This window comes from Xenopus tropicalis, chromosome 1 (genome assembly GCF_000004195.4).
Source record: "Xenopus tropicalis strain Nigerian chromosome 1, UCB_Xtro_10.0, whole genome shotgun sequence".
Lineage (NCBI taxonomy): Eukaryota > Metazoa > Chordata > Amphibia > Anura > Pipidae > Xenopus > Xenopus tropicalis.
This window is the reverse complement of record NC_030677.2, coordinates 132,272,527-132,291,106: the sequence shown is the minus strand read 5'-3', so window position 1 is coordinate 132,291,106 and position 18,580 is coordinate 132,272,527. Positions and strand designations below refer to the sequence as shown.

At 36.8% G+C, this 18,580-nt stretch overlaps 1 protein-coding gene across 1 annotated transcript in view; it reads right to left on the bottom strand.

Annotated features, from left to right (window-relative positions):
* vps13a (vacuolar protein sorting 13 homolog A) overlaps positions 1 to 18,580 on the bottom strand; it is a 97,945-nt gene that overhangs the window by 45,046 nt on the left and 34,319 nt on the right. Inside the window, exons 23-40 of the mRNA XM_031890907.1 lie at positions 16,627 to 16,765; positions 15,309 to 15,396; positions 13,622 to 13,794; positions 11,538 to 11,694; positions 11,354 to 11,433; positions 11,188 to 11,247; positions 9,909 to 10,065; positions 9,434 to 9,550; positions 9,162 to 9,265; positions 7,952 to 8,119; positions 7,018 to 7,325; positions 5,529 to 5,676; positions 4,543 to 4,681; positions 2,533 to 2,663; positions 1,895 to 2,061; positions 1,004 to 1,227; positions 640 to 872; positions 458 to 550 (exon numbers count right to left, since the gene is read on the bottom strand). Of these exons, the coding sequence (XP_031746767.1) occupies positions 458 to 550; positions 640 to 872; positions 1,004 to 1,227; positions 1,895 to 2,061; positions 2,533 to 2,663; positions 4,543 to 4,681; positions 5,529 to 5,676; positions 7,018 to 7,325; positions 7,952 to 8,119; positions 9,162 to 9,265; positions 9,434 to 9,550; positions 9,909 to 10,065; positions 11,188 to 11,247; positions 11,354 to 11,433; positions 11,538 to 11,694; positions 13,622 to 13,794; positions 15,309 to 15,396; positions 16,627 to 16,765 (2,686 nt within the window). The remainder of the gene's footprint in view (positions 1 to 457; positions 551 to 639; positions 873 to 1,003; positions 1,228 to 1,894; positions 2,062 to 2,532; positions 2,664 to 4,542; positions 4,682 to 5,528; positions 5,677 to 7,017; positions 7,326 to 7,951; positions 8,120 to 9,161; positions 9,266 to 9,433; positions 9,551 to 9,908; positions 10,066 to 11,187; positions 11,248 to 11,353; positions 11,434 to 11,537; positions 11,695 to 13,621; positions 13,795 to 15,308; positions 15,397 to 16,626; positions 16,766 to 18,580) is intronic.

The following is an 18,580-nucleotide window of genomic DNA, read 5'->3' as shown; positions in this document are numbered from 1 at the left end:
CATATATAGTAGCCCCCTCACAGAAGATCATGGGGGATCTGATATGTAATGTAAAATCAACAGGAACTACTTTATTAGAAAGCTCATGCAATGGAATGTTATGATTTATTTAAAAAACAGTGTAACTGTCAGTATCTCTTTAAGAGAACAAAGAACATAGGATTGAGTAGAAGGCTGCAAAAGCAACATTTTTTGGCAGGTTTCGCCTAGAAAAAAATGCCCCTAGACCCCAATGGCCACAATAAAAATGGAAAATGTCCCCGTGATAAAATGGCCATTGACTCCAATGTTTTTCATGAACATTTTGTCAATTCAATGAAACAGGACAGATTCACCCATAACTAGTGTTAGTTTTATCCATTGTCCTGTGGATAAGACAAAATATCAATTGTGTAAGTATATTTTATAGGAACGGTTTTCCACTAAGGTTAAAAAGACATAAATGAAACCAACTTACCTTTAACATAAGTGACTTGATAGAAAGCTCGATCATTTGTGGACCACTATTAGACTGGATGCTTTGGAAAAACAAATCACATGGTTGCAGTATCTGTGAAAAAATGGATTTATTAGAAGAAAGCATAAAAATAAGCTCAATCAAGTGGTATAGCACAATAACAGATGGGAAAAAGAACTCACAGTGGTGATTTTCCCAGCACGTTGGTCAGACAGAAAGGGACATGCTTTCATATGTAAGTCTTTAACCGCAGCTGTCATGTTCTGCATTTCAGGGCTGGTTTTTATACAGAGCTCACACTGTGTAGTCACTACTAGTGCTGGTGCATCTGCTCTTGATAAATCGGCCACAAAAACAATTTCTGGATTTTTAACCACTACATTCATTTCCATTTTTGAGACTTGCTGTGTAGGAGCTAAATAAACAAAATGTAATTCATTACAGCATCTGATTAATAGATCCATTCCATTCCTTCAAAAATGTGTTAAAAAAATTTTTTTAATGATAGAAATGGGAGAATGAAAACTTTATACGTTAAGCTCAGACCTGATTCCTTTACGGGAGCTGACGTCTGCTTGATACTCTTCTCAGCTTTGGAACTCTGCTGACTCGCTTTCAAAAAAATGTCTGCTACAGTAAGAAGAAACTCCATACTAGCACACAAGTAGACGTCACGTACAGTAACATCTAGTATGGTACCCTCTCTCCCTTGTTTGTAACTGACATCAACCATGACGTTTTTCTCAGTACCGACCTTCATTTCTAACATTCTAGGAAACACAAGCAACATTATACATTACACATGGAAGGACCATTGTCTGTAGAAAACACACTGTGGCTTGGGCTGACCTTGATTAATCTACAAGTGTTATAAGTGTTTTTTTTGGGGGGGGGGTTCAGATGCTGAGGGTTTCCATGTGCTTCAGCTGTCTATACCCCATAATAGTGATAGTGTTTTATATCAATAACTCTTTCTTTATACTTCATACCAGTGTGAATGCATGGGGGAACAAGGTACACAATAGATACATAAGCTCATACACAGCCAGAACACTTCATTTTGTTATAGAGATCAGTGCATTATAATAACTTAATGGCAACTTGCCATTCTATTTTTTTTTGTGCAAGGACTTATTTAAAAAAAGAGAAAAAAACTGAATGCTGTGTTTTAATACAGAATTTCTACCAAAATATAGCACCATGGCAGACATTTATATGGCACGCATTGCAATACAGAACATCAAAGTACTATGAATTGACACATTAGATTTGAATATTTAATAGTAAATATTAAAATCTATTTTGTCAATATACATGACCATCACTAAGATATCCCTAATGGTGGCAAGGCTGTCAAAGTTACTGTGTCTATGCCAAGGCATAATTTTTATTTTATACATAGCAAAGACCCAGTAAAATAATAAGAAAACACAATACCTGGGTGTAGCTTTCTGAACACTTTGCCTCTTATCATCCAGTAAGCAGTTTGTTAGTTTAACAGCAGCATTCACAGTCCCATCAGAAGACATTTTGACAGCCAAAGATATTAAACCTAATTTAAATTCAGCAAGTTTTAGGCTACTGTCCCTTTCATGAACACTTCCCTATAAAAAAAGGAACAGATTAATAGAATGTTAAATGAGACTTCACAAACGAGGATAATAGAGTATAAAAAAGGAAGACGACCTGCTCTGCCTTGGTATACAGAAAACCGCCTTCCTTATCCATTACAAAATGATGCACTAATAGTATAGACATTGCATAAAATGGTACTATTGCATGTGATAATAAAGCTTGATTTGCAATATTTCTATATAGTTAGCCATTAATGGCACAGTAGTTATGCTACATATGTTTTTCTTCTACTAGCCAACATGGTAAACTGCTGTTTTTTTAAACTTTCTCAAAAATGTGTTGGAGACAAAGCATGCATAACACACACCAGCAGGTGTTTATTTTCTACTTTCTATAGGGTTAAGCACATATAAATATTTAACTGAAGATTTTTCTATTAAAATGGTAAAGAAAAACCTTTCCTTTCCTGTAGATAGTAGGTACACGGCTTAAAACATTACCTGCAACACAAATGTTTTGCCACTGTACAAATTTAATGTGAGCGAATCAAACTGGAAGTCCAATTTTAGTGTTGTTTTGATTTTAACAGGGCTATATGTTTCCACAACAGCAGCTGTTACTACAGTTGTCCCTTTAAAAAAAGAAAGCAAAACAGAATTAATTTTCTTCTACACAGAAAAAAAAATAATTTTCAATCAAAACATTGTGGTTGACTGATTCAATTCATTTATACAGCTCTCATTGCTAAGTTATTCCAGAAAAAAAAAATGTGTTTAAAACATAACTTTAAATAATACACATTAAAAATGTTAGAATTAATAAGTAAGGAAGAGCAGTCTTCCACTCTGGTAACTAATAGGGGCAGATTTATCAAAACACGAGTTAGAATCCCGAATGGGAAAAATTCGGATTGGAAATGAAAATTTCTGAAGATCGCAAATATCACGAAAATGCTTACAAAAAAAAAAATCAGCAGTAAGGGGAAAAATACCTTAAAAATAAAAGGAAAACTGCTTTAAAAAAAACTAAATAAAACCACTTTGCCATTCATGAAATTCTATTTACAAGTACCTAGCAAAAGCACCCTGTGAGACAGAAATGTCCCATCAGCTGTGGTCTTAGAAGCCATTGTGCTTCTGACATACTACCTAACAAAAGAGCCCTTTAGCCCAGAAAATGCAGACTAAGGGGCTGATTTACTAATCCACGAATCCGAATGAGAAAAATTCGGATTGGAAAACGAACATTTTGCGTCTTTTTCGTATTTTTTGCATTTTTTTCGTCGCCGTTATGACTTTCCCGTAAATTGTCGCGATTTTTTCGTAACCGGTACGACTTGCGCAAATTGTCGCGACTTTTTCATAGCATTACAAATTTCGGGAATTGTCGCGACTTTTTCATTGCCATTATGACTTTCGAGAATTGTCGCGACTTTTCCATTGCCATTATAAGTTTCGTGAATTGTCGCAACTTTTTCATAGCCATTACGACTTTCGCGAATTATCGCAACTTTCGTATTGAGAGCTCGAAAAAGTCGCGACAATTCGTGAAAAAGTCGTAAAGTACCGATCATTACGAAAAAAACGCATTCGGCCACCTTTCGGACGTTCGTGTATTAGTAAATGTGCCCCTAAGAGTGCTATATATATGGCTTCAAGAAACTCTGTAAAGCAAAGCAGAATGACTGACAAGACAACATAGATGAGAAATAAACATCTGATGCTTTTCATGGCTTTGAATTGCAAAGAACATTTTGTCATGTACCTTTGAACAGGTGGTATATGAACCATGTGGTTAAATGATAACCCAAATGGAAGAGATGGAAAGTCCTTAGGCTGATGCCAGATGTGGCGTAGGGCTGATATTTTCGGCAAGCGGAAAAACGCTTGGCGAAAATTCAGCCCTATGCCTGCTACTTGTGCCTGCACCCGAATGAATGAGATACGCTCGGGTGCAGGCACATGTAGCCGATATACGCATGAAAATGTGAGACTTTGCATTCTCTCGCGTTTTCATGCGTATATCGGCTACATGTGCCTGCACCCGAGCGTATTCCATTCATTCGGGTGCAGGCACAAGTAGCAGGCGTAGGGCTGAAATTTCGCCAAGCGTTTTTCCGCTTGCAGAAAATATCAGCCCTACACCACGTGTGGCATCAGCCTTAGGAAAGACTGTATCACTAGAGCAATACACAGTCTTTCAACAACAAGAATTCTGTATCAGTCTTCATTACTTTTTTTTTTCTTTGTATTCATTAACACTAGCATCAGAGTAACAAAACAGATGTTTAATGATTATTGCAAGAGCCTTTTTTCCCAGGAAAACCTACTAAGGCTGAAAGATAGTATGCGTGTTTCATGTGAATGGTAGCAAAAAAATATTGAAACCTTCAGCACAGATATTAATATTAATAAAAAAAGAAAGCTGCAATACAATATAATAAAATCAGATGTCAAGTTAGAATGAAAATAAATACAAAAAGCACTTATTGATATTTGTATTTTTATTACCTGCAGAGTGGGAACTACTGTTGTCCCCACTAACTAAAGTCTCATCATCTGATTCAGCTGGAAATAGTTCTGAGGTTTCTCCTAAATTCTCATTCAGCGTTTGGAGTATAAGAGTCAAATCTTCCTGCCCAAGTATTAGCTGCAAAGACAACATAAGATTATTGCTCTGTCTAAGGTAAAGGCTAAAAGCCAGACAGCTGCTGAAATTCCAAACTAAAAAGCTGCTGAAATTCCAAACTAAAAAGCTGCTGAAATTCCAAACTAAAAAGCTGCTTAAATTCTAAACTAAAAAGCTGCTGAAAACAAAACTAAAAAATACAGTAACCACAAAAAATAGCAGACAAATTGCAAACTGTAAACAAGGTAAAACTAATCATGTTTGCCCTGTGCTGGAATAGTTTTATATTATTGCTCTATACAGGTTATGAGCAAATTTGGGGGGGTAGTTACTGCTATTCCTTTTTGTCCTCTCATATTGCATGAGAACTTGCATATGCCACCAAGACAGAAATGCTAGAGGTTTAAGCTGGATGGAAAAAATAAATAAAAAAGCAACATTACTGAAGCATAGAGAAAAAAACAAAGGTGGTGAGAATTACCCAATTAGCTTTTAATGTTTAAAAAAGTAGCAAAGAACACCTGTAAATATTAGGGCATGAATTGATGACTTGCATGCATATTTGACTTGTATGTGCAGAGCTATACAGTTTTAAAAGTTTCATTTGCTTCCCCTGTAATGTTTGTCCTCTTAGGGTCTAATGAGCCTTGGTGGGGGTAATCTGATATCTACTACATTTAGCATTAAAAATAAAAAAGACACCACAAGTGATAACTGGATAATCTGGAGTTTGGTTTATGTGGGATCTTGCTTTATTTCTTAGTTAGAACTTCTGTTTACCCCAATGATGACAAAGGAAATTGCTTTAATGAATTGTTAAAACAATACAATTTCAACAAATGCATTAAAAGATATAAAAGAAACGTACATTCATAGGTTTAAGATGTCCAATAATTTTAATATCAGGAACATCATGGTACCAATCAGCTGCCAAATTGCGTTCGATAGTGATGTCCAAGTTCACTGGCTGCAACAGTTGTAATTCTGATTGTAATGATCCATTCTCATATACAGTCCTGTGAATTGGTAAGAAAATTAACACTTTCTCTCCTTGAAGTGCACAACAACACATTTACATAGAAGAGAAGATCAAAAATTTACATAATAGATTTGATAGATAAACCCATTATGCCTTTGGAGGCTAGCCAAAACAGTTTTTGTTAAACCAGATATTTTACACTCTGGCATTCTCCAGAGCAGAACAAGTAACACCTACAAAAAGCTATTTGAAGACGCAGACCCAGGGCCAATTTATTTTTTGTTAAAGCAGCCCGGTCCGTCACATCTATAAAATCTAATTAGACGTGTCTGTCTGCCACACCAGCCCAACCAGAACAAGTGCTTCGGCTCACAGGTGACTAGCATTAAAACATTTTTGGGGGTGAAAGTGCATGGGTTGATGTTTGGGTAGCCTGTGAACCCCATGAGAAGGCAAGTCAGTTGCACTTCCTCGTAGCTGAACCACTGTTGGTCAGTTTCAAGTCCACACAAACATGTGGTTACATACCCCCATAGAAGTAACTTCAAGATAGTAGCTGAAGTTCTATCCTGTTTAAAGCAGTGTATGGTATGGGTTCTTCTTACAGAGCAGAGGCTCCGTCACATGATCTAAGGTTTATAGGTCAGCAATAGGATGTCACTCTGGAGAACCAGATCATTCAATTGTAATTTTGCGTTATAAAATAAAAAAATTACAATTGAGGGATTTGGGTCTCCAGAGTGACATTCTATTGCTGATTTGTAAACACCATATAAGGCTTTTGTAGTGCTTTAACCAAAGAAGCTGTGTGGTGCAAAACAACCGTAGTCAAAACGCTCCTTACTGTCACCACCCACCATACTAAATTATGGGAAAAACTGTGCCCGAGACTGATAGTAGTGACTGGATAGACATCTACTCTAAATGTTTTTTAGCCTGCATCAGCCACAGCGTTTCCCATCCAGTAAAACCCCAATTTAACATTTTCCAGGGGAATGGGACAAAAATGTAAATACTGGGTTTGACATTAAATTAGAAGAGGAGGCAAGCAGGAGTGTTTTGACCATCACTTTTTTTTTTCAGGAAGGCAGAAGCTGTTTATTGCACGTTTATATATGGGCTGCTTTGACATTTTTGCCAGGGCTGCTCTTTACTCTCAATCCGGCCCTGTAAATATATAACAATATGCAGGAGTTTAGCTGCAATGATATCTATGTTCACATAAATTCAAAATTCCAGTCAAACACTGGTGTATATCTACTGTATTGGGCATGTTGGTTTTAATGAATACACAATAGTTAAGGTTACTTTGTATGCACATTTGGAGACGGCTATAACAGTTATCAGTGGCTTCCCTTGATTCCCTGTTGCGTTTTACCTGTACATCTTCAGTTCACTCAGGTTTATCATCATGGAGTCAATCACAGGAGGTAGATTACTGTGACTTTTTGGTATTACGATTGAAAATTTGTTATTCACTGTAATGAGACCAAGATCAGCAACAAGGACTTGGGAACTTTTTGATGACTGTGGTACAATAACAACAGGCGCTTTAACATGGATATCCAAGGCTAAACGGAAGCTGTGCTGGGCTAACTCTTTCACTCCTGATGCTGCTTTCTCAGCTGCATGTACTGTGGCTTCAGCAAGGGCTTGCTTAGTAGCTTGAAAGTTATTGATAAAAGCCTTAAAAAATACAAAATACTGAATGTAAGTGATAAATATCAGTACCAGGGAAACAATCAAATAAATAGTAAATGTGAGCAAAGTTAGAGAAAATGGAAAATATTGCAAAATCATTTTTCTGTAATAGTACTATTATTAAAAAAATTAAGGAACCATTGTCTGTAAACGGAAAAAAAACGTGTTAAACACATAGGCTTAAAAACGTCTGCAACACTGTAGTAGTCTTGAGAAGAATAAAGAATAAAAATACTGTCCTTGGCCCATCCAGGGTCCTAAAGGACAGAGGTAAGGTGCACAGTGGTAAGCAGACACAGACAGATATAATTACACAATTTGTATATACTTTGTAGTCCACTATGCTGCAAGCAAAGAAATAAATGTTGAGGGTTAGTAACTGAAGTCCACTAAAGTCCAGGGAACTCTACAGAGAAAATCTGTTTCAAATATAGTAGGGAGAAAGATATAACATAACTTTACACATTGTTTGGTTGAAATGCACTACAAAGATGCACTCCTTATAACAAGCTTCAATTCAAATGTACTTTTGGTCAGAGAAAAAAGGGTGCTGGCAGACTCTGTTTCCCATAGATTATTTTTATCAATATAAACATATTTCATTTACTTACCAAAATTGCTGAAACAAATTTATTAACAAAAATGACTTGTATGCATCCAACATTTAGTGTGATATGGCTGTCCACCACGCTCATATCTCTGTAAGCATCTCCTTCAGTAGCACCTACATAGGACACCATTTTAAAGCTGAAAAACTCTTTTCCCTTAATGCAAACAGCCTACGTATATAAAAAAAGAAATAATTATTAGTCATCTACAAACACATGCAAACTAACAGAGAATAATTGAAAAATGATTCGGTGTGCGTACTTTAGGACAAACAGTAACATAAAAGAATGATTTATGCTAAAATATATGGGCCAAATAAGCATTCCCTTCAGTGCAGAACAAAACAAAAAAACACAGACAAAATAGTAAAAACATTCACACTGCTAATGTTCTAAAAAGTAACCAAAACAGGATTACGCGCCCAAAACCATGCATGTTCTGGGCAATACTATGACCCAGCTTGTGCCACGAAAACATTCCAAAATTCATGATTGTTTAGGATGAACAGGTGAGTTTGTTGGAATTATGTACTGGGGATCCCAAACACAATCTAGCATTGCATTTTTTCTTTTATATGTTTTATGCATATTTATATTTGCCAACAATTCTGTATTGTAAAAAGAAAATAATATGCTGCAGTCTTTGAAAAATGGCATTTCTACAATGGCACAAGACAACACCAAAACAAACACCTTCAGCATTCTTCTCATCCTATCTTGATAAGCTGTAAACCTTCTTAAGGTTATACAATGTACAGGTATTGGAACAGTTATCCAGAATGCTGGGAAACTGGGGTTTTCTGGATAAGAGGCTTACCCGTAATTTGGATCACCATACCGTCTGCTAAAAATGTTAACATTAAATAAACCCAATTGGGACTGCTTTGCCTCCAATAAGGATTAATTCATTATATCTTAGTTAAATACTGGTAAATACAAGGTACTGTGTTATTATTACAGAGAAAAAAACAAGTTTGAATTGTTTAATTAAAATGGAGCCTAAGGGAGATGGGCTTCTCATAATTAGGAGCTTTCTGGATAGTGGGCTCCTGGATAACAGATCCTATATCCTTATATACTAAGTGGATATGATAAATAAAGGATGAAAAGTAAAGCACTTAAATATTAAAAGTGATAAGTGAAAAGTAATAGCTTCCCCCTAGTAGGGTTTTTAAAAACAATATAAATTAATCCAGGAAATATTCTCTCATACCTTTTTAAAATTGGCTTCAGGGTCACAATCTAGGATAGCAATATTTTTCAATTTTGCTAAAACTTCTGTTGCTTTCTTCGTAATTACCACTTGAGAGTCAAGTCCTGTAAACAGAAAAATTAAAGTTTTAAATAAAAAATAAGGTACCCTTTAAACCACAAAGGTACAGTATTAGTTCAGTGCAAAAAACAACTCAATAGCTCCCACAGATGATTTTTTATCATTATATATATTTTAAATACAATTATAGGAAAGAAACAATAGTGTTTTACCTTCAATACTTATTTCTGAAATCCTACATTTCTGCCCGCGGATAAAAACACGAAGACAGGACAGCTCTGCACACACATGTAGATTTACAACGTCATCATACTTAGATTTTTTTATTGCTAGATGAAAATGAAACACACAATAATCAGGTAACAGCAATATGTATGGAGAGAGTAAAACATATCAAAAGATTGAAATAAATATATTTAGAAATGTCTACTAACTGTTAGATGCTCCCAAAAGCCTTGATAAGGCAGCACAAAGTAGTACATTTACATTTAAATAGATGTTGCTTGAGTACAAAGCAAATCAGGCCATTTGTTGCTCCCAACAACCGCTGCTTTTAAATACATCTACAAAATGAAATATTCTACTCTACCTATACAATCAAAGTAGGCAATTAAAGTTAAACAAAGTCAAACTAAATATATTTTGACTGAAAAGGCTATTCAGACAGTTTAAGGTATTAAATCATACTTGTTTTCTTTTGTTCTTCCCTTTTTTCCTCCTCTGAATCTTGGACAGGCTGGTCCATTTCCTTCCTTTCAGACTGCGGGACAAGACTTGTTAGGAAGCTCATTGTGCTTAGAAGAGCTTCAGTGTGCAGATGTATATCCAAAGAAGAAAAGTTCACCTTCATAAATGGCAGAGACAAAAGAAAAATGTAATGAAGAGAAAATTAATTTCACAGACACCTAAACCCTAAGGTTAAAAGGGAACCAGCACTATTATAAAAAAAAATAAATCTGCAAAGGTGAACTGCACCTTTAACAAAAGCTACCTAGGTGTCCAGAAAACATCAGTAAGAAGTCCAAACTCTTCATGTCACCTGCATTAAGGCTTTTTGTTGCAGCCGACAAATTTCTTGACTCAACTTGACAAACAATCAAACTCTACCATATACTGCAGCAGTATTTACACTGGTATACCTGTTCTGGGCAGGTTGCCCTTGCAATTTAACCATGAATCAATTACTACCACAAAAGAACATCCTAGGAACAGCAAGTGTTGGATAAGAAAGCTTCACTTGAGAAAATGTTCTGCAACCTTTACAGTTACTATGGTCCCGGAACAGTTTGGGGACCAAATTAATTAGCAGAGAAGTGTGTGGTTGCCTTTGTCTTGTCCCATTTTGAATTTTAAAGGAGAAGGAAAGGCACTGGGGGTGCCAAATGTTAGGAGAAAACTAAATCAGCCTGGGGTATATGTAAGCAAGCATTCCTCTTCAGAATCCTGGGGCCGATGCATGCACAGCTGAATGAAAAAGCAGGCTTTTTTTTAATTTAAGTTGGCTTCTCACTCTACTGTGCATGCACAAGACTGAATCAGGAATAACGATCGCTTGGTTGCCTACACCCCAGCCCGTGCAGTTTTCTCTGAACAGGAGCACTGGCCAGGGGTTTCAGGGGAGTGATTACAATCAATGAGGGGGGGGGGGGGGGGAAGGGTGCATAACATTTTAGCACCCCCCCAGCAATTTAGCCTTTCCTTCTACTTTAAATGAGTCTGAGAAGAAGCACAGCTAGAATTTATGCTTTTGTGTATATTGGAGTACCGGAAATGTTTGTAAAGTGTCTTCTCAGCTTTTGAGGGATGACTATAGTAAGTAGCAGTAGGCCAAATATTTGTTGCATGCCTGGCTGGATAGATTTGATTATTTAGCTCTCAGGACAATAATCATATGACTGCGGCCAGGACAAAAAAGAAATTTCAAAGCAAAACAAAGTTTTTAAAAAAATTACAGAATTATCCATACCTTTATAAGCTGTTCAACATTTTTATAAGTAGTCTTGAATTCTGGTCCATTTATGTCAGCCTGCATAAGATAAATTAAATAAATGTATACAAGCATCATTATATTAAGCATCATTGTGATACTAATGTAACAAAACCAGTAATTAATTTACATTATATTACTTTACCTTTATGTACTCCAAAGTTAACAGATCATCTGTAGTGTTATCCAAGGTTGTAATAATATAAACTGGTCTCTTTTCATCATCTTTAAAAGAAATGAAAATCAATAAAATAAATTGGTAATATTAAACTGATATACAGTATACAGTCCATCAGTGTGTACAGATAGTGTGCAAACACTGTTCTTACCTGTGTACTGTGGACATTTCAAGGAGATCTCTCGCAGAAAAGCATTTGCAGACATATCAAATGTCCGAACATTCAGCTCAGTGCCTAATCCCATTATCTCCAGGTGCAAAACAGTCTTTTCAACATCTTTTGACAAGCTGCATAACTGTATTGTAACCTTTTATTGCACAAAATAGGAACACATAATACATGCAAAAAGTAGTCAGCCACCTTGAATAAATAAAGAAATAATGAAAAAAAACAGACAAAGTTCTTAAAGGAGAAGGAAAGGCATTTTGCCATTTTACTGCCAATAGATTCACCACATCAGTGCCACCTTAAAAGCCATATTTATTTTGCAGAAAGCTTTAGCATACCTGAGTAAACAGTCCTAGAAGCTCCCTCCATTTGTTTAAGATAGGAGCTGGCATTTTAGCTTGGTCTCATGTAGCTTCCTGCTGCAGCTCTAGCAGTTGGTAGCTCAGATCATACATTCTTACGGGAGGGGGGAGTGAATTCTTATAGGAGGGGGAGCAAAAAAAGGAAGGGGGAGAGGAGAGAGCTGTGCAGACTCATGCCCCAAACCTGGAGGAGCCCTAAGGGAGAGGAAGTCTGATATCTAAGAACATGTTTACACAAAAGAAGGCAAGAAATCCTGTGTTTCTTTTGATAGAGGACTCCGTGCAGCTTTTCTGTGAGTGCTTATGGCTGTATTTACATAGACCTTTCTGACAAAGTTTTTACCTTTACTTTTCCTTTAAACATTGTACCATAGTTAAGTTTAGCTGAAACTTTTAATATTATGTAGGAGTGCTAAATCTAGGCACTCACAGACCAACAGTTGGATAGTGTGCAATGCAGGCTCTTAAGGTGGCCAAACATGGGCTTATAAAAGTTCACAATAGTTCACAATAGACCACCTATATACCAAGTCAGCAGCTTTGCAAGATCCTGTGCCTGTCAGTACATAGGCATACAGGGGGTAGAAAGAGGGTTTGTCTTTTTTCAGCAGAAAATACATTACGCTATTGGAGAAAAACAATCCTTCTGTCATTAGCCTACAATCTTTTTTATAAAGCAAGACAACATTTCTGCTATTTCTAAAAAGGAGATGGATGGATTACAGGAGATGGATGATAAAGAATGATAAAGAATAAAACGTCATCATTTCTGGTTTACTAATAGAAAACAACGGAACATAAGTTTGGAAGACATCCTACCACTTAAAGGAAAAGTAACACTAAACATTTTTAACTAAAAAATCTATTCCACCCTCCCCCAATAATTGCCCTATCCTGAAAACCATTTGTTATTTTGAATGCTTTAGAAGAAAATACCTGTTAAACTAGGCTTCCTGTCATTTGAACAAAGGCGATACAGCATGCCGGGAAAAGTATCGGGAGATGCATCAACTATGCGGTGATCGATTGATCGAGCCTAGCCTGACTCCAGTCAGGCTAGGCTCGATCAATCGATCACCGCATAGTTCAAGCATCTCCTGATACTTTCCCCGGCATCGCCATATCGCCTTTGTTCAAATGACAGGAAGCCAAGTTTTTTACAGGTATTTTCTACTAAATTATTGGGGGAGGGTAGAATAGATTTTTTAGTTAAAAATTTTTAGTGTTACTTTTCCTTTAACGGTCTGATATTACTATAAAGGGAATAAATTACATTCCACAGGAAATACTAATAGAAACAAAATTATAGAGACATGAGGAAAATATCAGTTGAGGTTAAAAAAGTTCATTAAGGGGGTTTGTTCACCTTTGAGCTGACCTTTTAGTATGAGAGTAATATTCTGAGACAGTTTGCATTTGGCCTTTATTTTGTATTGTTTGTAGTTTTTCAATTATTTAAACATTCCAGTCTGGAGTTTTAGCAGCTATCTGGTTGCTAGGCTCCAAAATGCTGCAAAGAGTTTCAAAAACTATAAAAAATAATAAAACTAACCCTAATGAAAAAGTTGCTTAGAATAGGTAAATATATATCATACTAAAAGTTAACTTAAAGGTGAACCACCCCCTTTAAATTTTGGTGAAAAGGTACAGTATAAGAATTTGTTAATCCTACCAGCTAGTATTAAGCAAAAAAAATGTACTTACAGTTGGGATCTCAAATCTCATCTGAAATTCAGTCATATTTTTCTGAGTCTCCTGTCTTTTTAACTTCTTTTTTCTCAGACTGTCTGTCCTAGCCACTGCCCCACTAGACACCTCAAAAAATGGCTTTTCATCCACTGGGCTTGTAGGAGCATCATAGAACTCTTCTTCAGATTCTAAATAACAAAAAAAAAATATAAAATTGTTACAGGATAGGAAAAATAGTGAACTTAATTATCAGTTTGCTTCACTAACAGGAATACCCAAGTACAAGACTGCATCCTCTTCGAGAGCTGCCTACAGCAGGAAACCATCTTTTAGCAATTTCCAAGTACAACCTGGCTCTCTGTATGTACTGTCCTACTGAAATAGCAGTAGCCAGCAGCAGCCTGGAATACAGTATGTCAGTTTGCTTTTACGTAATCTTTCACATGAAGAATCCCTCTCCAAGTGTCTATACTTGAGTGATCATTGTCTGTTACAGTAGTATCAAATTCACCGAGAACTTGGGCTGGCAGAGATACTGTAATACTGTACATTCATTGGTGGAGTGTGAGCCATAATCCTTCTGTATTATGGCATCGCTACTTGTACTTGACACTGTGTATGATATGTAAAGTTTGTGTATAAATAAATAAATATAAAAAGGAGTAAAAAGGAAATACAGCTGTGCGACACCCTTAAAAACAATAAATATATGTACATATACATATATATATATATACATACATATATATATATATATATCCTTTTAAGGGTACCTCACAGTTGTATTTCCTTTTTACTCCTGTTTTAAGACCTATGTAAAGTAATAACTTATTTTATTAATTCATAGCCTGAATTGCTAGCCAAGAAGATTTGTATGCACTGTTTTCAATTTAGGTTCCCTACAGGCTGCATACTATGATAAATCTAAGCATACTAGGTATCAACCTGTCCAGTAGATGGAAATAGTAAAATGGCTTTGATTTAAAGCGAGCGGAAAGTATTGGTGGCCAAGAATTATTATAATGGGGTGTGTGGCTTATAATTGTGGGTAAGGCTTATTTTTGCCACAGCACACATAGCATCCCTCCCCATTTTTTACCCCAATTCAAGCACTGCACATAATAATGGCAAGATCTAGACTAAATATAGAGCCTGTTTTTTTCAGGAGAAAACTCTGGTCCTCCTTGAAATGGCTTGGGAGAAAGCGGCAGCTAAAATGGTATTTGACTCCCACCCATACTATACCAATCTGTAAATGTCCCTTCATTGCGTCATTGCCCATCCAGAGGAAGCTAGTGTAAAATGTGACTGCTGTTCTTAAAGGTATACCTTTATTACTTTCATATTTTTTAAATGTTTGTTTTTTATATCTGTACAATTTGAACATGGGAAAGTTTATTCTTATACAATTCTGAAAGCAGCTGTTAAGAGGTAAGCTATGTGGAGGTAGTAGGGGATTCTGTAAAAGAACATTAAATTACTGCTCTTCTGGACAGTACTTAGCATGCAGCAATTTCTTAAAGCCAAAACAGAGAATATGGCAATAGGAATTCCCCACATATTGCTCATCCATTACTTCACTGTATGCTTTGTTCTATAGGTGTAGAGTAGAAAGACTCAAAAGAATTAAAAGGTAGCGTTTTATGGTCTTCTGATGTATATAAGGTAATGTTATATTTGTGTTTTTGTTAATCAATATTACCAGACTCAATAAGAGAAGGAAGGTCCACAATAGCGGGTCTTCTTGGTGCCAGTTGAGGAGTATTCACTACTGAAGTTGATTTTTGTATCTTTAAAAAAAAAAAAAATTAATAGAAAAACAAATCTAAGTTTTACAATACTCTTACACATTTAGACAGTCTGAATTTCTGTATTACTGAGGTTTTCTTTTTTTCATGGTATTTAGAATGCAATTAAAGGGTAAATAAACATTTTCTGGTATAAGATGCAAAATAAGTTGCTAAAATACTTACCACACAGAAACAAAATCCAAGCAGTTTATCATGCAATAAAAATAAAGATTAAAACAGTCAACAACAGTGTCCTAACAGAACAATAAGTACATTATACAGAATATCCCTAACTTTCTAACTCCCCATGTTTAAAATTGATTACTCATCAATATTTCATGTAAAAGTGCTGGGTCCAAAAAAAGAGTGAAACAGTATGCTTCTTCCATATCAATATTTTTAAATTATCCGCTGCAAATTTCAATAGTAATCACATGTTACAATATTTACCAAGTCCGTATTGAACAGCACCAGTCAGAAGAATTAATTTTATGATAAAAAGCCTTTATTCCATGATGGCCAAAATCTGGAAGGTACAAGCAACGTTTCAGGCCCCAATCGGCCTTTTTTCAAGTGCTGTGCCCAAACAAGTTACCTCATGCTATTATCACGCAGAAGATGAGAAGCTTTAGCTTTTCAGAGTGCATTCCAGGTTGCACGAAATGCAAATTTACATGTGCAAACAGACTATAGAGAGTACACCTTGTACAGTAGACTATGCAGATCTTTGACAAAGGTTCTGCAGCATCACATAGATTAGACCAGACTGAATGTTCATAGAATTGTGGAGTTTGCAAACAGGGTTTGACTGCTTGCAGCCCTATGGCCTTAGGAATGACCAATAGGTAGCCATGCAAAGTAAAGTTAGATTAATGTCACATTCTGATGCAATCTCATTTTTGTTCAGCACAATATTTAGAAACTAGTTCAATGGGGTTGCTCTAAAGTAAGCAATGAAAATATAATCTGGGCCAACAATGTTTCCTGTTTCTGGAAAAAACATATCTGCAATTTGCAAGGGGAACTGCTCAGACTTTTTCCATGAGGTAGATATAATAACTCTGATTTGTGCATCCTATACCAAATCTATTTCATGTTTATTTATCCTCTAACAAAGCAAATGGATATGTTTTACTTGTTTACACAACACAGATTTACATTTTGTTTGGAACAAAATAAACAAATGTGGTCTCTCACAGTGTAGACACAACTTGACATAAAATAACTCACAGCAATTTTTTGGGGGGAAGGATATGGTTCAGGAGGACTTTCGGGTTTGGGAATGCTGTCTATCAGTTCCAACACACCCTTCAGTTTTTGGTCAGAGATCTGAATGGAAAGTATAGGAAGTTCTCCAGACAGTTTACATCTATGAACAGAAAGCAAACAATGAAATATTTAATACAGGAGCAAGAGCCTTATAGTAAAATATATAACTATGTACAGTGAGGAACATAAGTATTTGAACACCCTGCGATTTTGCACGTTCTCCCACTTAGTAATCATGGAGGGGTCTGAAATTTACATTGTAGGTGCATTCCCACTGTGTGAGACAGCATTTAAAAAAAAATAAAAAAAAAATCAGGAAATCACATTGTATGATTTTTAAAGAATGTATTTGTATTGCACTGCTGCACATAAGTATTTGAACACCTGAGAAAATCAGTGTTAATATTTGGTACAGAAGCCTTTGTTTGCAATTACAGAGGTCAAATGTTTCCTGTAGTTCTTGACCAGGTTTGCACAGACTGCAACAGGGATTTTGGCCCACTCCTCCACACAGATCTCCTCTAGATCTGTCAGGTTTTGGGGCTGTTGCTGAGCAACACGGAGTTTCAGCTCTATCCAAAGATTTTCTATTGGATTTAGATCTGGAGACTGGCTAGGCTACTCCAGAACCTTGATATGCCTCTTACAGAGCCACTCCTTGGTTATCCTGGCTGTGTGCTTCGGGTCATTGTCATGCTGGAAGACCCAGTCACGACCCATCGTCAATGCTCTGACTGAGGGAAGGAGGTTGCTGCTCAAAATCTCACAATACATGGCGCCATTCATCTTCTCCTTAATACAGTGCAGTCGTCCTATCCCCTTCGCAGAAAAGCACCCCCAAAGCATGATGTTACCAACCCTATGCTTCACAGTTGGGATGCAACTCATCCTTATTTTTCCTCCAAACACGGCGAGTGAAGACGGCGTAGTGTTCTACCGACAGTGACCTTTGAAACTGTGGTCCCAGCTCTCTTCATGTCATTGACCAGCTCCTCCCTTGTAGTTCTGGGCTGATTCCTCACCTTTCTTATCTTATCAGTGATACCCCACGAGGTGAGATCTTGCATTGAGCCCCAATCCTAGGGAGACTGACAGTCATCTTTAGCCTCTTCCATTTTCTAACAATTGCTCCAACAGTTGATCTATTTTCACCAAGCTGCTTGGCAATTGCCCCGTAGCCCTTTCCAGCCTTGTGGAGGTCCACAATTTTGTCTCTGGTGTCTTTTGACAGCTCTTTGGTCTTGCCCATGGTAGTAGTTGGAGTCTGACTGACTGTGGGGTGGACAGGTGTCTTTAAAGAGCCTAAGACAGTTGCTACTAATTTAGATTAATGAGTGGAGTAGAGGTGGACTATTTAAGGCTAATGCCAAACGAGGTGTAGGGCGGATATTTTCGGCAAGCGCAAAAGCACTTGCTGAAAATTCCGCCCTACGCCTCCTACATGTATCTGCACCCGAATGAATGAGATACGCTCGGGTGCAAGCACATGTAGCCGATATACGCATGAAAACGCGAGATAATGCAAAGTCTCGCGTTTTGATGCGTATATCGGCTACATGTGCCTGCATCCGAGCGTATCTCATTCATTCGGGTGCATGTACATGTAGGAGGCGTAGGGTGGAATTTTCAAGAAGCGCTTTTACACTTGCTGAAAATATCCACCCTACGCCTTGTGTGGCATTAGCCTAAAGGCAGAGTAACAGGTCTTTGAGAGTCGGAATTCTCGCTGATTGCCAGATGTCCAAATACTTATGTGCAGCAGTGCAATACAAACACATTCTTTAAAAATCATACAATGTGATTTCCTGAATTTTTTTTTTAAATGCTGTCTCTCACAGTGGGAATGCACCTACAATTTGAATTTCAGACCCCTCCATGATTTCTAAGTGGGAGAACTTGCAAAATCGCAGGGTGT